The sequence below is a fragment of the Halichondria panicea genome, chromosome 13, assembly GCF_963675165.1.
Source record: "Halichondria panicea chromosome 13, odHalPani1.1, whole genome shotgun sequence".
Taxonomy (NCBI): Eukaryota; Metazoa; Porifera; class Demospongiae; order Suberitida; family Halichondriidae; genus Halichondria; species Halichondria panicea.
The window spans coordinates 6348568-6370293 of NC_087389.1; the positions used below are offsets into that span (position 1 = coordinate 6348568).

Here is a 21726-nt window from a genome sequence, read left to right on the forward strand (position 1 = left end):
CTGCTTCGAGGGCGACTTATAATTGTGACTAATCTACCGAAAGGGCGGCTTGTAATGGAATACACACAAAACACAATGAATTTACAACACAACAATCATACACAACTATTCAATAATAAGAACAAGTTCTCTTGTTAGGGTTGAAACTCAGAGAACTCCCATATCTCCTGCTCATAGCCTTCATACACATGGTCTAACAGAACCTGTCTACGAGCCTCACAATATCTGTAACGTGTTTTGTGTGTGTGTGTGTGTGTGTGTGTGTGTGGACAATGGGTCTGCAAGTACATTCTTCTACTTTGAGAGATGGATACAATATGTAAAGAGAGGCCAAACATATTATAACGCTCACTGTCAAGCTTTCTACACAGTACATTTCGATAGATGAATGTTGTTCAACAATAAATGCGCAACTCACTTTGTTTTGTCCTGTACGAATATTTTGACGTTGGAGATGGAATCTCCAGTGATGTCCCTCTCCAGGTACCCGGACAGTGTCTCCGTGGCCATTTCCATATCTCTCTGGTTGTCCTCAAAGATTAAAGTGTGATTGTTTTTACGTAGGAAGAAAGCAAATGCGTAGGTAAACATGAGAGTCTGTCGACAAAGACAGAGAATGTCCACAGCTCTCTTCACAAACTGAGCCTCAATCCATGACATGTTGAGGGACTGCATTTCAAGCATTTTCCGAGTGGCCATTTCGTACAACTGTGTGTGTGTGTGTGTGTGTGTGTGTGTGTGTGTGTGTGGAGATTTCAATGAACGGCAAAAATTATCCGACATTTGCATAACATAGCCTGCTGGAGGTAGCGTTGCTTACAGTAATTAAACAGCTAAAACGTGTGTACTGTGTACAATATATCTATAAGCAAACCATCGGAAAGGTAATTCTGAGAGCTATTGAATGCTGGAAATTGGACAATTTGAACACAAAGATAGCCACCAAAACGGCTGAAATTAAGCACGTCTATCCGTTACCTTGTATTCCATTTTGGAGCTCTTGAGATGGTTCATGTAGCGATTGCAGTAGAACAGATACCTCTCGAGTGCAGCACGAGAACACTACACACAGGAGCAAGTTATCAAGACAGTGAGTATTATTAATAGCAGACAATAACAGTGGTGGTTGGAACCATCGCTAAGGTCTAGTTCACCCATAATAGGCTATAAAGAGGCAAATTTGTTTGTGGAGATTGAAATAGCCATCACTTTAAAACTTGCAGGCACATCATTGAACATGAGATTCTCACACTCACAGCTTGCTTGTCTCGTGCATCTTGAGAGTCGACCTCATTGAACCTATTGCAGTGGTACCATGACGACCCGTGTGGCTCCCAGGGTCCAAGACAAGTCCAACAAAATTCCATTTTACAGGAGGAGCAGATCATGTGATTACATCCACCACTCTTCTCAATTGTTGAGCGACACTTCGGACACTCCTATACAGAAGAGAGGGAATATCACATACTCACACACCCACACACACACACACACACACACTCACACACTCACACACCCACCCACCCACCCACCCACACACACACACACACACACACACACACACACACACACACACACACACACACACACACTCACACACACTCACACACCCACCCACACCCACACCCACACCTACACACACACACACACACACACACACACACACCTTAGTGTTGACATGTATCCAGTTAGACGTCTCAGAGTCATCGTCACACTTCTTGAGCCACAGTTTGAGATGAGCACACAGTATTGGCTCGTGAGAGTCTCGCAGGCAGATGAAACTAGGGGGGGGGTTATAGCATTAATACTGGCAGATGAAACTAGGGGGAGGGGGTTATAGCATTAATACTGGCAGTAGGGGGGGGTTATAGCATTAATACTGGCAGATGAAACTAGGGGGGGGGTTATAGCATTAATACTGGCAGATGAAACTAGGGGGAGGGGGTTATAGCATTAATACTGGCAGATGAAACTAGGGGGGGTTATAGCATTAATACTGGCAGATGAAACTAGGGGGGGGTTATAGCATTAATACTGGCAGATGAAACTAGGGGGGGGGGTTATAGCATTAATACTGGCAGATGAAACTAGGGGGGGGGGGGGTTATAGCATTAATACTGGCAGATGAAACTAGGGGGAGGGGGTTATAGCATTAATACTGGCAGTAGGGGGGAGGGGGTTATAGCATTAATACTGGCAGATGAAACTAGGGGGAGGGGGTTATAGCATTAATACTGGCAGATGAAACTAGGGGGAGGGGGTTATAGCATTAATACTGGCAGATGAAACTAGGGGGGGGGGGGTTATAGCATTAATACTGGCAGATGAAACTAGGGGGAGGGGGTTATAGCATTAATACTGGCAAATGAAGCTAGGGGGGGGGGGGGGGGGGTTATAGCATTAATACTGGCAGATGAAACTGGGGGAGGGGATTATAGCATTAATACTGGCAGATGAAACTAGGGGGGGGGGTTATAGCATTAATACTGGAAGTAGGGGGGGGTTATAGCATAATTATGGTTGGTGCGTATAGAAGAGTATCACCTTGTGATTTACATAGGCACAAAATAGTGAAAGTGTAACGTTTTGACTGTTACATATTTCTCTCAAAACTAACAATTTGGCAAGCTAGGCTGAAAAGCAATCCATATCAAAACTAAGATATGCATGCATTCTATAGCTCTCGACAAGGCCTATCGTACATGTATAATCATGATAATTATCCTCAGAACCTTTAAATAAGCCCTCCCTATAGCCACAACACACACTCACCAGAAGCGGTGTCCACAGGCGCAGGTGACTGGCACATAGTCAGCTGAGGTTACATGTAGTGCATTAGGACAGCCGGGGGCAGGACACCACTTGAGGTGAGGGTGGTCTTGCACAAAGCTGTTAGTGATCAAGTGCTGGTACTTGGCCTTCACTGTCTTCTCTCGTAGCAGGGTGCTGTAGGGGGGTAATGAAAGGTGATGGAGGGAGGTGATGGAATGAATCTCAGGGAGCACAATATCACACACGCACACACACTTACAGGACTGTCTCCTCATCCACCACAATCTTACAGACACACACACACACACACACTTACAGGACTGTCTCCTCATCCACCACAATCTTGCAGTCAGAAGCAGGGCACTCGATGGTCTGTCCCTGCCCCAGGCACATTATCATGACCTCCAGATACGAGTTCCAACATGCTCTACAGAATGAGTGGCCACACTCTAGTCCAGGCATGTCTACCAGGGCATACTGGTAAAAACAGATGTCACAGATGTACTCTTGACCTGGTGTAGCGGCCGCACCACACGCTGCAGTGGACTGTGTGTGTGTGTGTGTGTGTGTGAGGTGTGAGGGGTGTGTGTGTGTGAGGTGTGAGGGGTGTGTGTGTGTGAGGTGTGAGGGGTGTGTGTGTGTGTGTGTGTGAGGAGTGTGTGTGTGTGTGAGGTGTGAGGGGGGGGGGTTAGAGTGAGGTGATTATATACTAACACAATGTTTTGCTATCACAATTGACATGTCTCACACACAAAGTCAACAAGCTAACTAAATTCACGGTGTCATATAAATTCTCCAAGGTCATCAGTCATGACTAGCCTTGTCCTTGTATAGACAAGTGTATGGTTACTAAGGCTTCTAGATCATCACGTACACACACACAGAGGGTGTAACACATTAGGGTACCTTAGGGTTGACAGGCTTGGGTTGCTTGGATCTGTTAGGAGGATACACGAGATGGGCTTCTTTGAACAAAGACTGTTGGTCCCCAGCGTAGTACCTGTACACAGCACATGTGACACACGGGCACAGCTGTTAGCAATTAGTGGAGGACATACCTGTCCATGAGTTTCTCTTTGTCCCACTTACAAGCTGTCAACAAGATACGCACATGAGGGGTGGGCATCTAGTGGGGGGGGGCAGTATTAATATAACCACTTGTGTATATCCACGCCATTCTCACCTCAAACACAGCGTTGACGTCATGAATGATATCAAACATCTTCTTAGAGATCATATCTGGAGTGAGAACTTGACAGCTAGTACCAGCGCCTCTCTTAATCCCGGCGCCATCTTCTGAGTCCCCTCCAGAGAAATTCAAATCCTCATCATCTTCTGAGCCCAAAGTTGATTTGTCATCATCATAGGGAACACTTTCCTCCGAATAATATTCTGCCATTTTTTAGTCTAGAGAGAGAGCTGCTTATGTAGAGTCGACTGGTGAGTTTAACTTTGTGCGTAGCTAAATAGATAGGCTTAAAATAGTACAAGAATAGAGTCTTCTGTCTTGAATTGATGACACAAAAGTGCTGACTCATTTGTTTTGTTACTATAATTAGTAACAGAAATCACGTGTGAAAAAACTTAAAATAGAATTAGAAATGGAAATGATCGTCAACAATAAACACTAAAATGCGTTTACTTGACCTTTGTACTTTTGTTACCATGACAATAAAAGAGTGAAAATGTCTTCCAACGTCTACAGCAAGAGCAAGACTCTGGTAGCCAACTGGGTGGAAGAGGTGAGTGTAGCATATTGTGTTCCTGTGTAGTAGCATCTTCATCGCGCTTCACAATACCTCAGAGGCAATGTGCGCATTTGGAGAAAGGAAACAGAACTGAAGATGGAAAATTGGACAAAAAGCTACACAAAACTGGGCATAAAGTACATAAAGCGTAAGGCTTTACCAGTATAGTCTAACACAATCCTTCTCCTCGTAGGGTATTCTTTCACCCAGTCCCTCCTCTCCCATGAGCTGCACCACCATGGTTCAACAATCCTACCAGCCCCCAGCATCCATTAGAGGCTCCACCCCGCGCTCTGTGGGCAAGAGACAGGAACAGATAGTAGCTCAACTCTACGATATGATCAGCTCAGAAGTGCATGAAGAATTCCTCCCCCCTCCACCAAAGCATGACTACAAGTCAATCACACATAATGACTTTAATAAAGGTTAATTTTATATGCACTTACTTGAAAGTAGTTTTCATTAATTATTGTTTTGCAGATTTCACTCCAACAGTTATACCACCAACAAGAGTAAGTTTTGTAACACCCACACACATGCCCACACCACCCACCTCACACACACACACCCACACACACACACACACATGCCACACCACCCGCCTCACACACACACACACACACAGAGCCATAATGTGTACACAGAATCTCCCGCTACATACTGGTCTGACAATATCGGAAATGCGACGGGGGTGTCACAGGTCAAAGTACAGAGTGCACCCTTTCACAAGAACAGTGCATTCAGTACACCAATAGAAGACTATCTAGACCAGCCCAAACCACACGGCATTGACTAAACTCTACTGTATTTTGTTGTTGAAGCCTTATTTTATTTATGAGTATGATGACCCTTACCATACTGTTTTTTTTAGTAAAGGGTCCTCACATCAATTAGAAAAAATATAAATGTATGATGAGCTTGAAAACAAACGACCTTTACCAAGCAATAATAATTACGGTGCCACTTCCCTTCCTTCCAAGTGGGCGTAGTCCACGTGTAGTAAGACTCTTAGCTAGCGATGTACGTAGCTTCATTATGCAGCAGCAATGTCAGTGTGTGGTCCAGTATCAGTGTGTGGTCCAGTATCTAGTGGCGGTGTTCTTGTGGACACGTACACTGCAAGAGTGTTCCCCATCCAAGCAGGAGCTCTACTGCTCTGTGAGTTGTAGCTGAAGTCATATAAATTTAACTTTGCAGTGCATGAAAACATTGATGTGTATTTTCACACACCACATTTATTTGATGTTTTGATGTTTTAACAATTTGTTATTCCCACGTGTATTATTTATTATTGTATACAGCATCATCTCCAGAGAGTGTTGCATCATCTGTCGATGTACCACAAGATGTGCCGCTATTCCTTAGACCAGTCACCCCTAGTGACAGCTACTCGGTGAGGGTCAAAGTTCACGATGAGGGGGAGGATTGTGCTGCTGTGAGGGTGGTGGAGGGGGTGTGCAGTGTGAACGGTGTGCAATGTGACCCTGGGGAAGCCAGACAACAACTCAGAAATGGTGAAATACAAGAAAACAATGATCGTTTTCTCTGTGGAGTAGATGTTGTCCATTCTTACTGTATACACTGTTATTATACCGTATAACGGGGCATTTTCAGGGTAAAATTTCGCTTTTTTTTAAATTTAAACTGAGATAAACCCCCCACGGACTGGTACTTCAGTATATAGTGTGTATTGTATGTAGGGAGGTGCCACTATTGTAGCAGCTTGTGTTGATCTCCCCCACTGGTCTTTATTAGGTCGTGCTGTGTACTCAGCTGCCTTATGAGTCAAGCATCATTACACATGCCCACTACCTAACAGCATATATAGCTATCAGTATTGTGAAAGCTAAGTATTATTACTGAATTAGTATAAACAAACATTAGTGTGCCTCTAATTCTATAATTTCTTTTCAGGATCTTTCCTTGAGTTGGGATCAAGTTATCGGCTCCAGTACAAGACCTCGTCCATCAACAAGCCACACCCACTACGGATTCTCCCATTGACACCTGGAGGTCAAGGTTCACCCACACCCACCTTTCATGACTACACTCCACCCACCTACAACGAGGTGAGCCGGTGCTATTTTCAACAAAACTATAGTCTTGCGTTATTTTAGCCGTTTGGTAGCTATCTCTGAGCTAGAGCCCATAATTTGTGTTCAATTTTCAAAGCTGATTAATGCAGCTCTCAGAATTATACCTTTTCTATGCTTATAGATAACAAGTTCTGTGATTTGTCGAAATCATCTAGCAACTTCAGCTAAGGCTATGCCTTGCGGTTTATTCTCCACAGTTCAGATGTTTGGATAACAATCTTTGATACATTCACTCTTACTGAACTTTCCAATAGTGTGCTTAGATGTATACAAGTACATGCAGTGTATGCCTAGTGTTGGATCAACCTTAGTTTAGTAGCTTTAGGGAGGTCTATCACATGACAGCTTACATGTGGACGAAGCTATCCCTTGTTTGTATACCGTGTAGCGAATAATTTTTGTGGGGGTAAAACTTGTGTATATACCTCAATTGAATACAAAAATAAAAAAAGTTTGTTTAACGTAAGTAATTGCCTGCACTGCATTGCACACATTCTGGTGAACCATGCAAAATTTGCGAGAGTTGATCACTTCACAACAATAAAATCATTAGAGGCAGGAAAGTTTTTACTCGTAAACTCGACATTTCAGAACAACTGACTTTCCAAATTACACTACTAAGTTTTTGTAGGGAAAATTTTCGTGGAGGTCAGCTTGCCCATGGATTTTTACCCCACAAAATTTACCCGCTATACGATAGTCATTCCTAACTGTTCCTTGTTTTGATTTGTGGCTTTGTATTCCTCTGAAGACGAATGGTTTCTCAATGGAAACCTCTGAGGTGAGACCTGATGCAGCACTGACTAGTGGTAGCTTCAGTGGCTCGGTGGATTGTGTGGGTATGAACGATGGCCTGAGGGCGCGACTAAAGAGGATCGCCAAGGAGATAACGGCACGGGGTTGCGGGTACACGGACAAGAAACCACCCCCAGTAAGTGGGGTGCGGTGCGGTTAATGCTGAGAATGACAATGTTTTATTTAGACCAGTAAGAATTGGTGTTTGCTAGAGTTGTTCAGGTTATGGTTGTTGTGCATACCCAGGTCCCAGTACATTTATTACAAGTTACACTTCAAAAAGTTTTTCTTCAGTAACTATCGTTCAGTTTCTGTACATGTCAGAAACACGAATACAGTAGTTTAACAGTGTTGCATTTATGCCCCTCCCCTTACAGCCTTACGAGCAGGTGGCTAACAGCATCAACTACCAGCTGCTCCATCACACTCACCCCAGAGTCACTAGTAAACTCATCGACTCCCTCTACCACACCCTCAAGGTACCAACACTCTCTGTGTACCGTATAGCAGGTATAATTATTTCAAGGGGCGGAATGACCGTTAGAAAGGTTTTCGCGGAATAGCAGCCTTTCTGCACATGCATGCATGCATGCGATATTAATTTGCAGTTATAAATATTCGCGGTATATGCTTGATCAGCGAAAACCACAATCATTTATACCCTCGAAATATACCCGCTATACGGTAGCACGTACTGCAACAATGTTTGTACGTATGTGTATATCAAGCATGCAAACGTTGTATCATTACAATGTCTATAGCGGATACAATTATTTGTTGAATGAATCATTATAATTATATACTGTATAGCGGGTGTATTTCGAGGGCTAAATGGCTTTACAATAATAAGTACTTGTGTGACATCATGATGCTTTTTCAGCAAAAGTTAGATCACAAATTTGTGTAGATTTGGCTCATTTGCTTATAATAATCAATATTTATCCGCTGTACAGGAGATGGAACTCAAAGATCCGGACCTGGTTGATGTTTACTCGTCTTTTCTCGACTCCTATTTGACGTCACGGGGTCAAAGTGCAACTCCCACCTGCATGATGCCTGCTGACCTCCCTGTACTACGCTTTGTGTTGGACATGCTCATGCACATCTGCTGTATGCCCGTGAGTCAGCATCATTTGACCTTTGTACTTTAAACTTTGACCTCCCTCAGGACATGACCCCACTCGTTGAAAAAATATGTCCGTTGTGGATGGACATTCTTTCCATTTTGTCGACCTCCCGACCAAATCGAGAGGAATTGGTGAAAGTGGGCGGGGCTAGTCGTATCCTGTCGTGCATGCACCTGAGTGTGATGAGTGAGGGTGTGCTGCTACAAGAGAGGGGGTGGATTGTGTTAGGGTCCATCGTTGACAGCCCCACCCACCCAGGGAGAAAGGTAATATTGAAAAGTCGTTTAAAACACCGTATAATTTATCGGGTTTAGAATGTGAAATTAACCAATTGCGAAAGACCCTGATTGCTAGTCTTTTCTATAACTATTGTGAATTGCATGTAAAGCATGGGAAGTTGCATGTTACTCGTGTTCTTTCGATTGTGAATTTAAGTAAAAGTTTGGTATAATTATGGTATTATGGTATCTATTTCTTTTTTTAGCCGGTGATACTTGATGCCTCACTCTCTCTAGTGCTATCGCTGGTTGCTAAGCAACTACAGGTCCATCACTCCCACTTACCCCTAGTGACAGCACTCATCTACACGCTGGCACGCTTGGCAACGGTTGCTAAGGAGGCTGTGGCTTGTGAGATTGCCGCTCTATCAGAAGAAGAATCGTACTCCACCTACACACCACTACAGGTACGCCCACACACACTACACACACTCCACACCACTACAGGTACGCCCACACACACACTCCACACACACTCCACACTCACACACACACCACTACAGGTATACATACTCCACACACACCCACGTCATGAATGATTTAAAATTAGATGCAATGCTCTAGTCAGAAAAGCAGTTCCTCACAATATTCATTTTTTATTTCAACCCCTCCAATCATGAATACCCCCCACACACTACACACACACATGTCCACATACACACACACACTACGTAGGGTGCCCAGGTGCTCAACCTTCTCAAGGAGAGCAACGTCCTGGATCACATGATGAGAGTACCATCACACCTCCGGACACACCCACGTTTCCAGGACAATTACTGTGCCCTCGTTAAAGCACTCCATCCAATCAGATTGCGGAAGGTTGTCTATCGTGAGGCTGCACCCCCTAAAACCACACCTACAAAACCACCCCCTAAACCAGCTAGAGCGCACAGACTAAGAAGAGCAACCACCATCATTGCCACTGGCCTCACTAGTTACAATGTAAGTATAATTATTTTACACATTCAGTGATGTACCAGAATTTTCCAAGTGGTAGCTATTTTACATCAAAATCTGCCTCTTTTATTGATATTGATGGTTATTGTTTGTCTAGAGGTGGTCAGTACCAACCACCACCACCGACCAGTGTGGGCACATCACTATAATTATATTATAACCACTCTGCTAATTTTTCTAGGAAACGGATGTAACGGCTGATGGTCACTTTACAACTGCTGACTCAGCATCTGGAGGGCCGCCTAATAAACTGCGGAGGCGGCCTCATAGTTACAGCGTGGCTATGATTGGTTCATCAGATCATGTGACACATCCGCTGCTTCTGAGTGGTGATCAAGAAAATAGTCATATCAGTGATTCCGTTTTTAGTGGCGTCAATGTTGCAAATACTACTACTGAAGATGAGAATAGCAGAGATAGTAACCATGACAACGATGTAGTTGCCACTACCATTGACTGTGTGAAATCTGAACAACAAGAGCAGCTCCTTAAAAGTCAAGATAATATTATATCTGAAGATCTTACGCTGGAAACGACGTCACCAAGTCATGTGACACCACCTACAGATAATGTCACAATCCCTACAGATCACATGACCTCGTTGATACCCCTTTCTGAACTACCGAACCTTGAACCCGACAATCACCCCTCAAACGATATTGTTACATCATTCATCGACCAATCAGATTTTACTGCCAGCACTTCCGACCCACTTTCTCGAGATGTACAATCATTGCTAGATTCGTTGCGTGCCCCCCTCCCTGCCGTGTCACTAGATGGTGGGCGTGGCGGAGGGCGTGGTCGACAGAACTCAGTGTACTTCAGGGCCTCCGTGAAGAGACGATCTCGTAAGGATACCTATGTGGTGAGGCCACTAATCGAGGGAGGGGATAAAGTGAGGGAGAGGCCACTAATCGAGGGAGGAGAAGAGGTCAGTGTTGTATAGATGGTGTGATGTTCGTAGCTCTACTACATTGTCTGAACCGCTTTTGTGCATGGTGTGATTATTACATATTGTTTCCGTATTTATTCGACACTCGTCATTTGGATATTTCTCAAAATTAATAATACCTACTATAATCATTAATTATAATCGTAAGAGTAGTTTTTTGCCCTTGAATTATGGTAACTTATTGTACACTTGTTTCGTTCTAGGCTAAAGGTCAAGGGTCCAGTCGAATGCAGTGGGGTGAGGCCACGCCCACTTCCTTGTTCTTATCGGCAGACAACGTGTCATTGTTTGAGGTGTCAGGGGAGGTGCTCTCTCCAAGCCACACCCTCTTAGAAGAGGTGGTCTCCGGACACAACGACATCACTACCACACTGGGAGAGCGTATGGAGGCAAGTATTTAATATCGTACTATAATACAATAACTCTTTTCGATATGATTTAAAGCAATCATACAGTGTAGCACTAACAAAATATTGACGGTTAGCAAATTCTGTACTGAATTTATATGGTGCTGGAAATTTCGAGGGTATAAACTTTCACGGAATGACCGTTAGAAAGGAATAGCAGTCTTTTAATTTGCAGCATGCATGCGATGTTAATGGAGTGTCGCCTTAGATGGAATAATTTATACGTTATGTCCTTAAATTTTTACTGAGTTTTTTTCCCCTATTCATTCTATAATAATAATACTTAATCTTTCTCTTTTCCCGCATAGCTGTTGGAGGGTGTGCTGTTGCTATGGCGACAGGACAAGGGTCTACAAGCCGCCACTAACACTCTACAAGGTTGCTTCAGTGACGAGGACGAGGACCTACCTCTGTTTATGGACGCCCTCAATTGCTTCCTACTATACAAGTGAGTGTCAATTGACCAGTTGACCTGTTCCTTATCTTAAATCAAATAAATATGGTAACGAGTTCCCGTTCATTGCAGGAGTCCGTGGACCCTGGCTGTGTGTTGTGTGTTACTACCTGCCCTCAAGGAGGTGGCCTCCACCCAGCGAGACTCCAGGTACACACACACCACAATCACTGCAGTGTACAATAGCGTGTGGGGCTATAATATATATATGTCAGTCAGTCATGTGCCCAGACTTGTCGAGGTGGTGGCTGTAATTTTCACTCCTCAATCTCAATTCAGCATATCCTTTTAAGTACGTGCAGTAAAATAGGCCTAAAATATGGTTATTTTTGTCTAGAGGTGGTTGTTTTGTCTAGAGGTGGTTAGTACCAACCACCACCACCGACCAGTGTTGGCACATCCCTGACTATGCCACTGTCCCTATCACTGCATTATTTCCTACTGCCTTGACGTGATTGATAATCTGCTGTGTTTTATGAATTGGTTGTTTACGCCCCCTCCCCCACACACACCCCACCCACCCCCCATCCACACACACAGCTGTGTACTGACGGTAGTGGCTGTGGTGTTGAGTGTTGTGGACAGATTCTCAGATCTTATTCTGGCATGCAAAGGTACACACGACAGTCATGCTAGTACATAGAAGGAGCTCTTTCAGATCGCGATAAAATATCAAATTTGAAACTGGTCATAACAATATTGCATGGTCATTATTATAATTATAGCCCATGGTGTTGTATCAAAAACAGGCCAAAAATGATTTTAACCTAGTGTTTATGATCTGAAAGGCTTCTCTCTAAATTAATCTGCTTTCAAGTAAAATTATATTTGACCAAAGTGTTACTGCCGCTATGATGATACATGTATATGCATTTTATATGCATAACTATACGTACATTTCATAGCCCCTCCCACTCACACACCACACCCACACACCACACAGGACGCTCTAGGGGCAGGAAACTCTCTCAAGCGACTGATCGACAACAGCAGGTGCTCTGTTATCAACAGCTGCACGCCATTCGTGTTGCCATTGGAAACCGACTGGATACGAACTCTGACCTTGAGGAAGTGTCTAGTCAGCTCCGCAAATTGCACTCTGCACTGAAGCCATTTAAGAACGAACTAAATGACTCTTGATTGCATGTACGTATAATTGATAATTTATATTTTGAAGAACTTTTTTACACAATTTTTAGTCATTTTGAAGAACTTTTTTTGAAGCACAATGTTTTGCAATCAATCATTGAAACGTGTGACGTGATAATATTCAACAAAACCAATTAAGTGATTGAGCTATAATATAAACACACATAGTTATCATACACAATAGAGGCTACTGCAAGGGGGACTGTTAGTGTGGGGTAAAACTGATGAGTAGGCTGTCGGTTACTGGGACTCTGTGGACCACCACCTGCAAGGGGGAGGGGCAAGCGTTACTTTAGACTACACCCACTTCATCTCGGACATGACTTACCCTAGAGAGAGTAGAGGTCGTTTTGTGTTGAGACGTTGATTGCCACAGTGTAGGGGGTACCATCTGTGGGGGGCGGGCGTGCGGGTGGTGGTGGTGTGTACCCCTGTGGGGGGTAGGCTTCTGTGTGGGGTGGGAGTCTGTACCCCTGTTGGGGGTACGCTTCTGTGGGGGGTGGTAGAGTGTACCCCTGTGGGGGGGAGGCCGCCTCAGACTTTATTTCTAGTTCTTTGTCACTACTATCCATATCTCTGTGAGGTGTGTGGGTGTGTGAGAGTGTGAGGGTGTGTGTGTGAGAGTGTGAGGGTGTGTGTGTGGGTGTGAGGTGTGTGTGTGTGGTGAATGGTATGTCTGTGTCACTATGTAACTCACGAGTCATCCTCCAGTGATTCATCCCCTGACAGTTGTTCCTGAGGGGGGGAGGGGTAATTATGTGTCGTTGCCAGGGTAACCAGACCAGCCGAGTCTGGAATGTCAATGTGATTTTTATCTTCCTCTCCAACAGCTGTATGTGTGGGAGTGGGTGGAGTGGAGTGTGTGTGTGTGTGTGTGAGTGGGTGGAGTGGAGTGTGTGTGTGTGTGTGTGTGTGACAGTCCAATAAAAATAATAACTTTGATGAACTCTGAAAATATTCCCCTATAGCTCTAATTAACTGAATTACGAGACCACTATTACAACAGCAGATAGGCTCTAGTGACTAGACATTATAGAACACAGCTACAAACGTATTTAATTCCGTGCTATGACAACCATCTCAGCAATATCTGAATAACCCTTCGCTCACCCATATCATTGACGGGGGAGCTGGCTGCACTGTCTGTAGGTTGAGGGTCACCATCCACATTAACTCTGTGACCACCAAATAAAGCCGTATGTAAAAAAACATCAAAGAAACCGCAAGAATGAGGACAATTTAATAGTGGCCACCAAATGCATCCATTTCAGATCTACAACAGACAATAATATTATGTTGAGTACTCTCATTAACCCTCATGGCACCAAATAAAGGAGGCAGCGGAGACATAACAATTAACTTTTTCTATTCATAATAGTTTTAACTCTTTTGTCACTCATTTCCTCCGGCATACATGTAACACTAGGCTCTACAATTTCAACATCCCCCCTACGCTCGGAACCACATTAGGCTGTCTAATGGCGCCAGTTACACCACAGCCATTTGTTGTTGTGTGGGGGGAAAGTTACAATCAAACACGGCATACCAACTAAATGACAAAAAGCTTCGTTAATAGCATTGTATCGTGAATATCATTATCAAGGGCCGTGAATAATGTTAGCACGGCACAAGAATGCCGTCTCGATAAACAAACAGTAAGGAGATCTTTCTCCCACTAACTGGGAGAGCCTTTCATCCACTAGTGCACTCATTACCCGTCAATCAAAAGTGTTAGCCAGCTGTTCCTGTTGCTACTGCTTGTATGCCCTAGGGGGCTTAATAGCGGCCGTCTAATGAAAGGAGTTGACTCCTGACAACAATGCTCAATTGCTACATGCAGAAACTACATGTACAGTGTTCAACGTATCACTTAACCAGCTATTGTAATGCATTAGCACTGGCTGAATTTAGCATAGATCCCACTTGAGTGTGTTAGCAGGAACTATGAACTACAGTTCCCCGTAAGTATAAGATTGCTTGAGGATACAAATAATGTAATTTTGTCAGCCCTAATTAAAAGTGGGATCTAGATCATATGCATTCGCGAGGGACTGAGGTCCACTACAACCATGGATACCACATGCACATGATCTTCACTGTAAGAACTTTGCGAGTATATCAACCCATACATGCAGGCAGTGTACAAGAAGTCTCGAGGCACTTACAATTTCATGTGTCTCTTCTTCTTGTACAGAGTGTCATCGACAGTCCAGACTGCTCCTCTGCTCTTGTTGAGCTCCACACGCACGAAGCACTTGTGCAGAGAGAGGTTGTGACGAATGGCATTCTGTGTAGGGTCACATGTATAGGGTCAGAGTGCATATATAGGGTCATAGGTCATAGTGCATAGGTCCTTGACATGAATATACCATCACTTTTATCCACTTGTGCTAGTTTAAGTACAGCTTTTATTATGAAGGAGTCAAATGATGTACCACTGTATCGCTACACTACAGCATAACTAAATGATTATATAATGGTGTGCCCGATCAAGTGTGACACACATATCTTGTCAGCATCACAACAGATCACAGAAACAGTATAATTATTATAACAATCAAGTGGTTTACTTTGAAATATAATTATATAACATTCCACATTCAAGATGTGAGCTGCATGACCGTGACATGCACACTGCTAGGAGTTGCTAACACTGCGTACCTTCCAAGTTGGGTTGTTGTCTCTGAAGTATACAAAGTTCTTCATAAACCAAGCGTAGATCTCGCACAGTGTCAGACATTGGTCGGCTGACTCCAGTATAGCCTGAGGGGACACACACAAGTACACACATCAAAGCGTTATTATCAATAGCCTCTTCGTGGATGAGCGCACAACATCAACTACCTCAATTATGCAAAGTCTGCCAACAATTAGGGAAAAATGCAGACAGAGCTAGTATTGAGTGGAATCACTGAGTCTAGAATGTATAGTAGGACACGAGCCAGACACTCTTAGGGATGGCTGCACACACACACACACCACACACACACACACACACACACACACACACACACACACACACACACACACACACACACACATCACGCCAGACACTCTAACTCTAAGGATGGCTACACACACACACCCACTGTGTAGTGGTGATCTCAAAGCACAAGAGCAGCTACAATGACTAGTAGGAGTAGCATCACATGATACACAGCATATTGTCTACCATTGTGTTGAGACACAACAAAGCTCCATGGGATATACCCACTATATACCCGGGTAATTGGTAGTAGCTGCACACAGTGACCCACGATCAAAAGAGCTGCAAACCACCTCAATAATAGCAAGGCTAACAGCTGCTCCAGGCAGACACATTGCTACAATACTTTTGAGCAAATTAAGACTTTGATTATCCCATAACTTATGTTGGGAAGGTCTAGTTTCAAAGTTAATAGTAGCTGTTTGGTAGTACTACTACAATATGGTGTGCCTAAAGAAGGGATTTGTTTCTGTAACCATGGGAACTCACCTGTCGGATAAGGGAGGCGTAAGTGAAGGGCGGTCGCTGATCAATGTTCGAGTAGCGAGGGATGGCTTTACGCAGGGCGTCCTGGGACTCTGTGTGTGTGTGGTGTGGGCGTGTGTGAGGGTGATGTGTGGTTTAAAAAATGTAGGCAGGTAAGTAATGAATATACCTGACCTTGGATTGTCACATACAAATAATCGCCATAGAGAGCATTTCTATAAATTATGACCTCATGCATGCAGGATGTTCTAGTATCTCTCTCACACACTAGCTAATGTACAGCACTCACCATCGAAGGCGACTGGAGATGGTCTCTCTTTGGCTGCCTGTCTCCCGTGTCTGATGGGACCCACCTCGCTAGCCATACGCCCAGAGGGCTGAATCAAGGTCTCAAAGTTAGGTGGATTATACGTCTGAGCAACGGTGATGTTCTTAGGAGTGCCGGGGGAGGGAGTGTGGATCTTGCCACCGCTCAACATTGATTGGTCGATTTTGAGTGACGTAGGGACGGTGGAGAGTGTGACGTGTGAGGGTGTGAGGGGGGCGGACTGCTGTTGTTGCAGTTGCAACGGAATAAGTGCAGTTCCTTGATTTCCAACATTTTGCAGTATGTACACAGGCTGCCCGTTTTGATCGTACATGGCTTGAACCATTTGAGTGGGCGTTGTCAGTGAAGTGGGCGGGGCCGCACAAGTGGGTGTGGCCAAGTGTCCGGCACCATTCGGGGAAGTGATGGAAGCGTGTCTAGAGCGAGTGTACTCCGACTGTGGGGGGTAATTAAAACACTCTAATTAAAGGGACTAACTCAACATCTCGGGGGGGGGGGGGGACAGGGCAGTCCCTCCTACGTGTACTTAGGTGGTGATATAATTATTGTATTATTTACTGTACAAGGAGGAAGGCAAAACATTAATTCAAGTAGTTGCTCTTTCCCTCGTAAACAACGTCCAGTGTGTATAATTAGACATAGTGGGCAACTTGTAAGTAGCTGTAGCTTAAAAGCATTACATTGGAGGGGGGGGCTTGAGAGAGCATAACAGGATGAATCCATTTAGCGGTTCACTGGACTACAAATCACAACAATACATTAATTAATGATATTCAGGCCTCCCCCCAGCACTTACATCTGAGGAGGAAAGGTGTTTCTTCATAGCAACCAGCTTTCCTTGTTCCACTGACAACTATAGTGGTGGTGTGTGGGGGGGGGGAGGAACACGTACAATAATCAGACAGTGATATGAGATTTGCAATGACCATAATTATTTCCACGGGGCATGTAACATTTATAACAGGCAATGAATGAGCTCTGTTGATGTACAAAAACCAATTTCCCAGCACTGGCCTCACAAATTGAACTAATTTAGTCTTAACAACAACTCTGTACCCACGGAGACAGGATGCGACCACGCTACTGTGGCCCTACACAATAGTAGCCTAATTAGTAGGAGTTGTGCTGTGAGAGCTGGGGGATATGGTGTAACATAATCATGTTTACTCCACTCTATTTATTGTGGCAGGGTAACCATAATTCTGTATGCCCTACATTTTGTATAAGCCAGACTATAGACACAGCAATAATAGTTGTGTGAACTGAGCTATTGAAATGGGAAGCCATTGCTCCTTTGAAGGTGTTCTTGGTGTCAACAATATCTTGTTTATGGGATTTATTGACATGTTGTGGTTGAACCTCATCAGATTAGCAGGTAATGACACAATGCAGACACATCCTAAAGTCATGAGAAAATTGGACGGCCAGAAAACTTAATCAAATTAGCTCGATTAGAATGTACTGAAGCTTCGTGGGAAATATTCCGACATAAGGAAGTGGCCTCAGATCAACACAGTGCCTTGTTGATGCCCAGTCACTACAAACAGCCCACACAATACACACAAACAAGCTATTATATCGAAACTACACTATTAATTAGGCGTATCAAACAGGTGTACAACTGTATATTGTGTTTGCGTGACCCCCGCCTAATAAGCTGTGTAATATACTACAAACAGGCCCACAGGGCGTACCAAATATTGCACAAATATTGACTGTTGTCAGAGCTGAGATTGGGACCAAGGTCTAAACAAAGCCGCTGTCTGAGGCTGAGAACATGCCAGCCCCAGGTACAACAAAGCTGCCCTGAGGCTGAGGCTGCCAGCCCCAGGCACACATTGGGACAACATTCACACCAACTAATCAGATTAGCAGCTACTCATGACAACACACAGCCACATGCAGGCTGTTAGTACATGCAGCTCTCTACTTCAAACTGACATGTTATAAAGATTTTTCTGCTAGAAAATGCATTCAAAGTTCACCAGTTCACCAGAAAAAACCATAAGTACCCACTCCACACTCCACACACCACACACACACACACCCACACCACACACACGTACACTAGTATACATACCTGACTTTCCAAGTGAGCTACCAACATCTCCTGCACTTTGACCTGAGCCTTGGTCCTGCTCCCAGCTCTGTGTTCACTATATAAGTGACTGTGTGTGTGCGTGGGTGTGAGTGTGTGAGGGTGTGGGGGGTGGGCGGGGGGTGATTGCATGAGTGCTTGAAACAGGTATAATAATAATTATGATAAAAATATATTTTCTATATACTTTATCCTAACTATAAGCTAGGGCCACCAAAATGAAAGTGAGAGACCACAAGTCAACAGAAAAGCACATATAGTTTAGTTAAGGGGTTACAGTTGACAACTACTGCACCTGGGCTACGATATGAGGTGTTTTTTCAGCACAAACATAACAAACTTGTGTTCTTTTCAGAACTGGAAGGTGTTTTCGCAACCAACTCCAGTACCATGGAACTAATGCTCTGTTATTATTAGGCATGTTGGTCAACCACAGGGAAATAACATCTCTACAAATTAAACATACCTAGCAAACATTTCCTTGGAAGTGACTCTAGCTGTGCAGCTTGGCCATTTGCAACCACCCGACTCATCAAAGAGGCCTTTTTCAATATCTGCAAATAGATAAGAATTCAATCACAGCTAAGTGATAATGACTGCATCCACACATCAATACAACACACAACATTGTCACACCAATTCCCACCCAGCCTGATAATTGGCTAGCTCACCTAAACAGTCTGCAAAAGGCTAGGGTGTGACTATACAGCCAGAGCTAGCTAGCAGCCTGGTCCACCTGCCAGGCTAACCACATTACAGCCTTGTATACTGATGAGATAAGGTTGTTTAGACAACAAGACAATACATTGTTGTCTATTGTTCCAATCCTGTGGTGTATAGATCAGCTTCCCATGAGATACAGTAAACACTAACAGCCCTAACCTGTCAAACCAGTTTGACTACCTCAATCCGTAAGCTTACACCACCATGTTTGTGGCTATGCCCAATGAAAGTAAACAAGGTGAATAAACACTGGATGCTAAGTTTTCACAAAACACTGACAACAACAATAAATTTGTTTACCCAAGCTACAAAGACTTTCAAGAACACAGTGACCAACATGACAAGCAGCTGCTATCGACTAGCATCATGCCCACGGCTTTGATCAGACTAATAATGATATTCACGATGTTGTTGTGCCAAGGTTTTTATTGTTTATGAGAAGCTGACCATGCACACATTGTAGCTGTCCACCTCAAGAAGATGTTGTGTGTGTGTGTGTGTGTAGGAACAGACAGTTTGTTTTTTCCCAGAAGTCATAACAACAGATAACATTACAAACACACTCAGAGAGCAAGACTTGCTCCACTGAGCTCTTGTATACAAGTGGGATGGTGGTCATTAGATTGTTGTGTTAGACACAGTCTCCCACATACACCAACAGCTGGATCACGAATACCATGAATAGTTAGATCCCTTCATCTCTCTCAGGCGTAGACAACTTACAGAGCATACGTATGTAGCAACCATGTCATTATGTAAACAGTAGTTACGTATCCCTCTAGCTCACCTGGATGGAGGCTGGCTGTGTGTGCGAAGTTATTCGCCATTGGAAGACTGCAAATGAGTATAAAAAGTCCGTAAATGTAAATTTATTTATGTAAGGTGAAACAATAATTATGGTTATACTCCGCTCTCATTGAAGGCTATTTTAAATGGGTGTGAGCTATAGCACTAAACAAAAGGGACAACAAAGCTGGTCATGTGTAACTGCATGTCAACAGGTGTACCGAACACGAACGAACAATAGACAATGACCCAGGAACATGTATTTATCATACAGCTGTGAATAGCTCAAAGTCAAACAAGCAAGTATTCAATGTCCTGTTAACAACCTCTTGTCCTAGCTAACCACCGGTTTCCATTGAGCTTTTGTTTGTACCAATAGATCCACTGTTATTAGTAGTACCACAAAGGTTTGACCACTCACCTCATGAGGCCTGTCTGCAGCATACCTCCTCCGCCATGCACGGGTGTGAGATGGACTATGGATGTGGTGCCGCTACCAGAGTCTTGCTGCAGCTGTAGCTGATGTCCCAGGGAAGCTCCTGCACAGAGAGAAACCATACAAGGGCTTGTAACAGCTTGGGGGCAAGCATTTGCACATAGGGGATATTGATAATAATCACAAATTGCTTCAAAAAAAGTGTTATATCTCACCTTGGATGACCTGTCCTTGCAGGTTGGGGTTTATAAGACTCACTCCGCCAGGCCCAGAGGAGGCCACCGATATGTACCCTTGGTGCATAGAACCCTGGTGCAGGGCCGCACCGTTGGACATGCCGTTAGTGATACCATTACTGTAACCGTTCGTGCTGATTGCAGACACTGGCATTTGGTAGACGTTTTTAACAAGTGTATTCCCCGGGCTAGCCGACAAAGTGATAGGGCTGGAGTTGTGTTTCTGAATGACTGCACTCATGGCCATTTCTTGAACCAGTCCGTGGAGGGAGTGAGAGGGTTGCTCTGCGGGCATCCAACAATTGGACCTGCAGAGAGTGGTTGAAATGCAGTCATTTACTATACAGCCTGTTTGATTACTCTATGGTCTAACCACTGAACAAGCTACTGTTGCTATTGATGATTGCTGCTACAAGCTAATGTATACCAACAACCAGCTAGCTAGTTGCATGCAAATGAGGAGGACATACATATGGTCCATGCAACTGCATACAGTTATTAAAGCTACGGTGTGTAGAACTCACTTTCTGTCGAAGCTTTGCTTTGCTGAGCAGCGTTGTTTTCCAATGGCAGGTACAGAGAGTGCATGCACACAACACAGACCTTATAAACAGCACTGTTGTTTGTGGGCGTGTTTGTATTTGTCTGATGTGGTTATCTGTTGTCCACATGAATCTCATTAAAATTAATGTTGTGTGTACACAAAATTAAATGGCCTCGATTATAACGCATTCCCGCGGCTTGGAATTGAGGATGACAGCAGTTTGTATAAGCTAACGATCATTTCCATTCAAAAGAATACAATGACTGTACATGCAGTCCCTTTTCTTTATTTTCATTTCGTCAAGCAGTATACAGACAAATTTTTTATGTTTTTTTAAAAGACTTTTTTGATCGATTTCGTCTACTAGC

The 21726-nt window shown here is 43.9% G+C and overlaps 4 protein-coding genes across 4 annotated transcripts; 2 read left to right on the plus strand and 2 right to left on the minus strand.

Moving 5' to 3' along the window:
* Positions 1-29: 29 nt before the first annotated feature.
* Positions 30-4332, minus strand: LOC135346983 (E3 ubiquitin-protein ligase arih1l-like). Its single transcript, XM_064544759.1, has 10 exons — positions 3956-4332; positions 3831-3898; positions 3679-3772; positions 3089-3318; positions 2773-2946; positions 1667-1781; positions 1257-1439; positions 979-1062; positions 419-708; positions 30-225 (listed from the first exon to the last, which is right to left on the minus strand). The coding sequence occupies exons 1-10, from the start codon at positions 4169-4171 to the stop codon at positions 135-137; spliced, it is 1545 nt and encodes a 514-aa protein (XP_064400829.1). The 5' UTR covers positions 4172-4332; the 3' UTR covers positions 30-134.
* A 71-nt stretch (positions 4333-4403) lies between these two features.
* Positions 4404-5436, plus strand: LOC135346964 (sperm-associated antigen 8-like). The gene is made up of 5 exons (XM_064544742.1): positions 4404-4514; positions 4577-4657; positions 4714-4945; positions 5001-5032; positions 5146-5436. The coding sequence occupies exons 1-5, from the start codon at positions 4458-4460 to the stop codon at positions 5314-5316; spliced, it is 573 nt and encodes a 190-aa protein (XP_064400812.1). The 5' UTR covers positions 4404-4457; the 3' UTR covers positions 5317-5436.
* Positions 5437-5517: 81 nt separating this feature from the next.
* LOC135346962 (uncharacterized) lies at positions 5518-12817 on the plus strand. Its single transcript, XM_064544740.1, has 15 exons — positions 5518-5678; positions 5822-6034; positions 6435-6589; positions 7368-7547; positions 7789-7890; positions 8365-8529; positions 8580-8804; positions 9023-9223; positions 9492-9758; positions 9955-10704; positions 10929-11114; positions 11441-11580; positions 11659-11736; positions 12127-12200; positions 12530-12817. The coding sequence occupies exons 1-15, from the start codon at positions 5567-5569 to the stop codon at positions 12724-12726; spliced, it is 3045 nt and encodes a 1014-aa protein (XP_064400810.1). The 5' UTR covers positions 5518-5566; the 3' UTR covers positions 12727-12817.
* LOC135346963 (forkhead box protein K2-like) lies at positions 12779-21475 on the minus strand. Its single transcript, XM_064544741.1, has 15 exons — positions 21339-21475; positions 20794-21122; positions 20564-20681; positions 20144-20190; positions 19100-19187; positions 18616-18703; positions 17332-17388; positions 16497-16971; positions 16211-16299; positions 15397-15498; positions 14901-15022; positions 13846-13910; positions 13433-13565; positions 13064-13311; positions 12779-13000 (listed from the first exon to the last, which is right to left on the minus strand). The coding sequence occupies exons 2-14, from the start codon at positions 21107-21109 to the stop codon at positions 13065-13067; spliced, it is 1947 nt and encodes a 648-aa protein (XP_064400811.1). The 5' UTR covers positions 21110-21122; positions 21339-21475; the 3' UTR covers positions 12779-13000; position 13064.
* Between the last annotated feature and the right edge of the window lie 251 nt (positions 21476-21726).

Excerpts from the sequence above, each read along its gene's own strand:
- LOC135346983 (XM_064544759.1), bottom strand. The coding sequence starts at position 4,171 with ATGGCAGAATATTATTCGGAGGAAAGTGTTCCCTATGATGATGACAAA. Across the intron at positions 2,947-3,088 it reads GTGGATGAGGAGACAGTCCT|CACCCTGCTACGAGAGAAGA; the intron begins GTAAGTGTGTGT and ends ACCCCCCTACAG. Across the intron at positions 1,063-1,256 it reads ATGCACGAGACAAGCAAGCT|TGTTCTCGTGCTGCACTCGA; the intron begins GTGAGTGTGAGA and ends TCCTGTGTGTAG.
- LOC135346963 (XM_064544741.1), bottom strand. The coding sequence starts at position 21,109 with ATGCCCGCAGAGCAACCCTCTCACTCCCTCCACGGACTGGTTCAAGAA. Across the intron at positions 20,191-20,563 it reads CTGCAGACAGGCCTCATGAG|TCTTCCAATGGCGAATAACT; the intron begins GTGAGTGGTCAA and ends ACTCATTTGCAG. Across the intron at positions 15,023-15,396 it reads ACAACAACCCAACTTGGAAG|AATGCCATTCGTCACAACCT; the intron begins GTACGCAGTGTT and ends GACCCTACACAG.
- LOC135346964 (XM_064544742.1), top strand. The coding sequence starts at position 4,458 with ATGTCTTCCAACGTCTACAGCAAGAGCAAGACTCTGGTAGCCAACTGG. Across the intron at positions 4,946-5,000 it reads ACATAATGACTTTAATAAAG|ATTTCACTCCAACAGTTATA; the intron begins GTTAATTTTATA and ends ATTGTTTTGCAG. Across the intron at positions 5,033-5,145 it reads CAGTTATACCACCAACAAGA|AGCCATAATGTGTACACAGA; the intron begins GTAAGTTTTGTA and ends ACACACACACAG.
- LOC135346962 (XM_064544740.1), top strand. The coding sequence starts at position 5,567 with ATGTCAGTGTGTGGTCCAGTATCAGTGTGTGGTCCAGTATCTAGTGGC. Across the intron at positions 11,115-11,440 it reads CACTGGGAGAGCGTATGGAG|CTGTTGGAGGGTGTGCTGTT; the intron begins GCAAGTATTTAA and ends TTTCCCGCATAG. Across the intron at positions 11,581-11,658 it reads AATTGCTTCCTACTATACAA|GAGTCCGTGGACCCTGGCTG; the intron begins GTGAGTGTCAAT and ends CGTTCATTGCAG.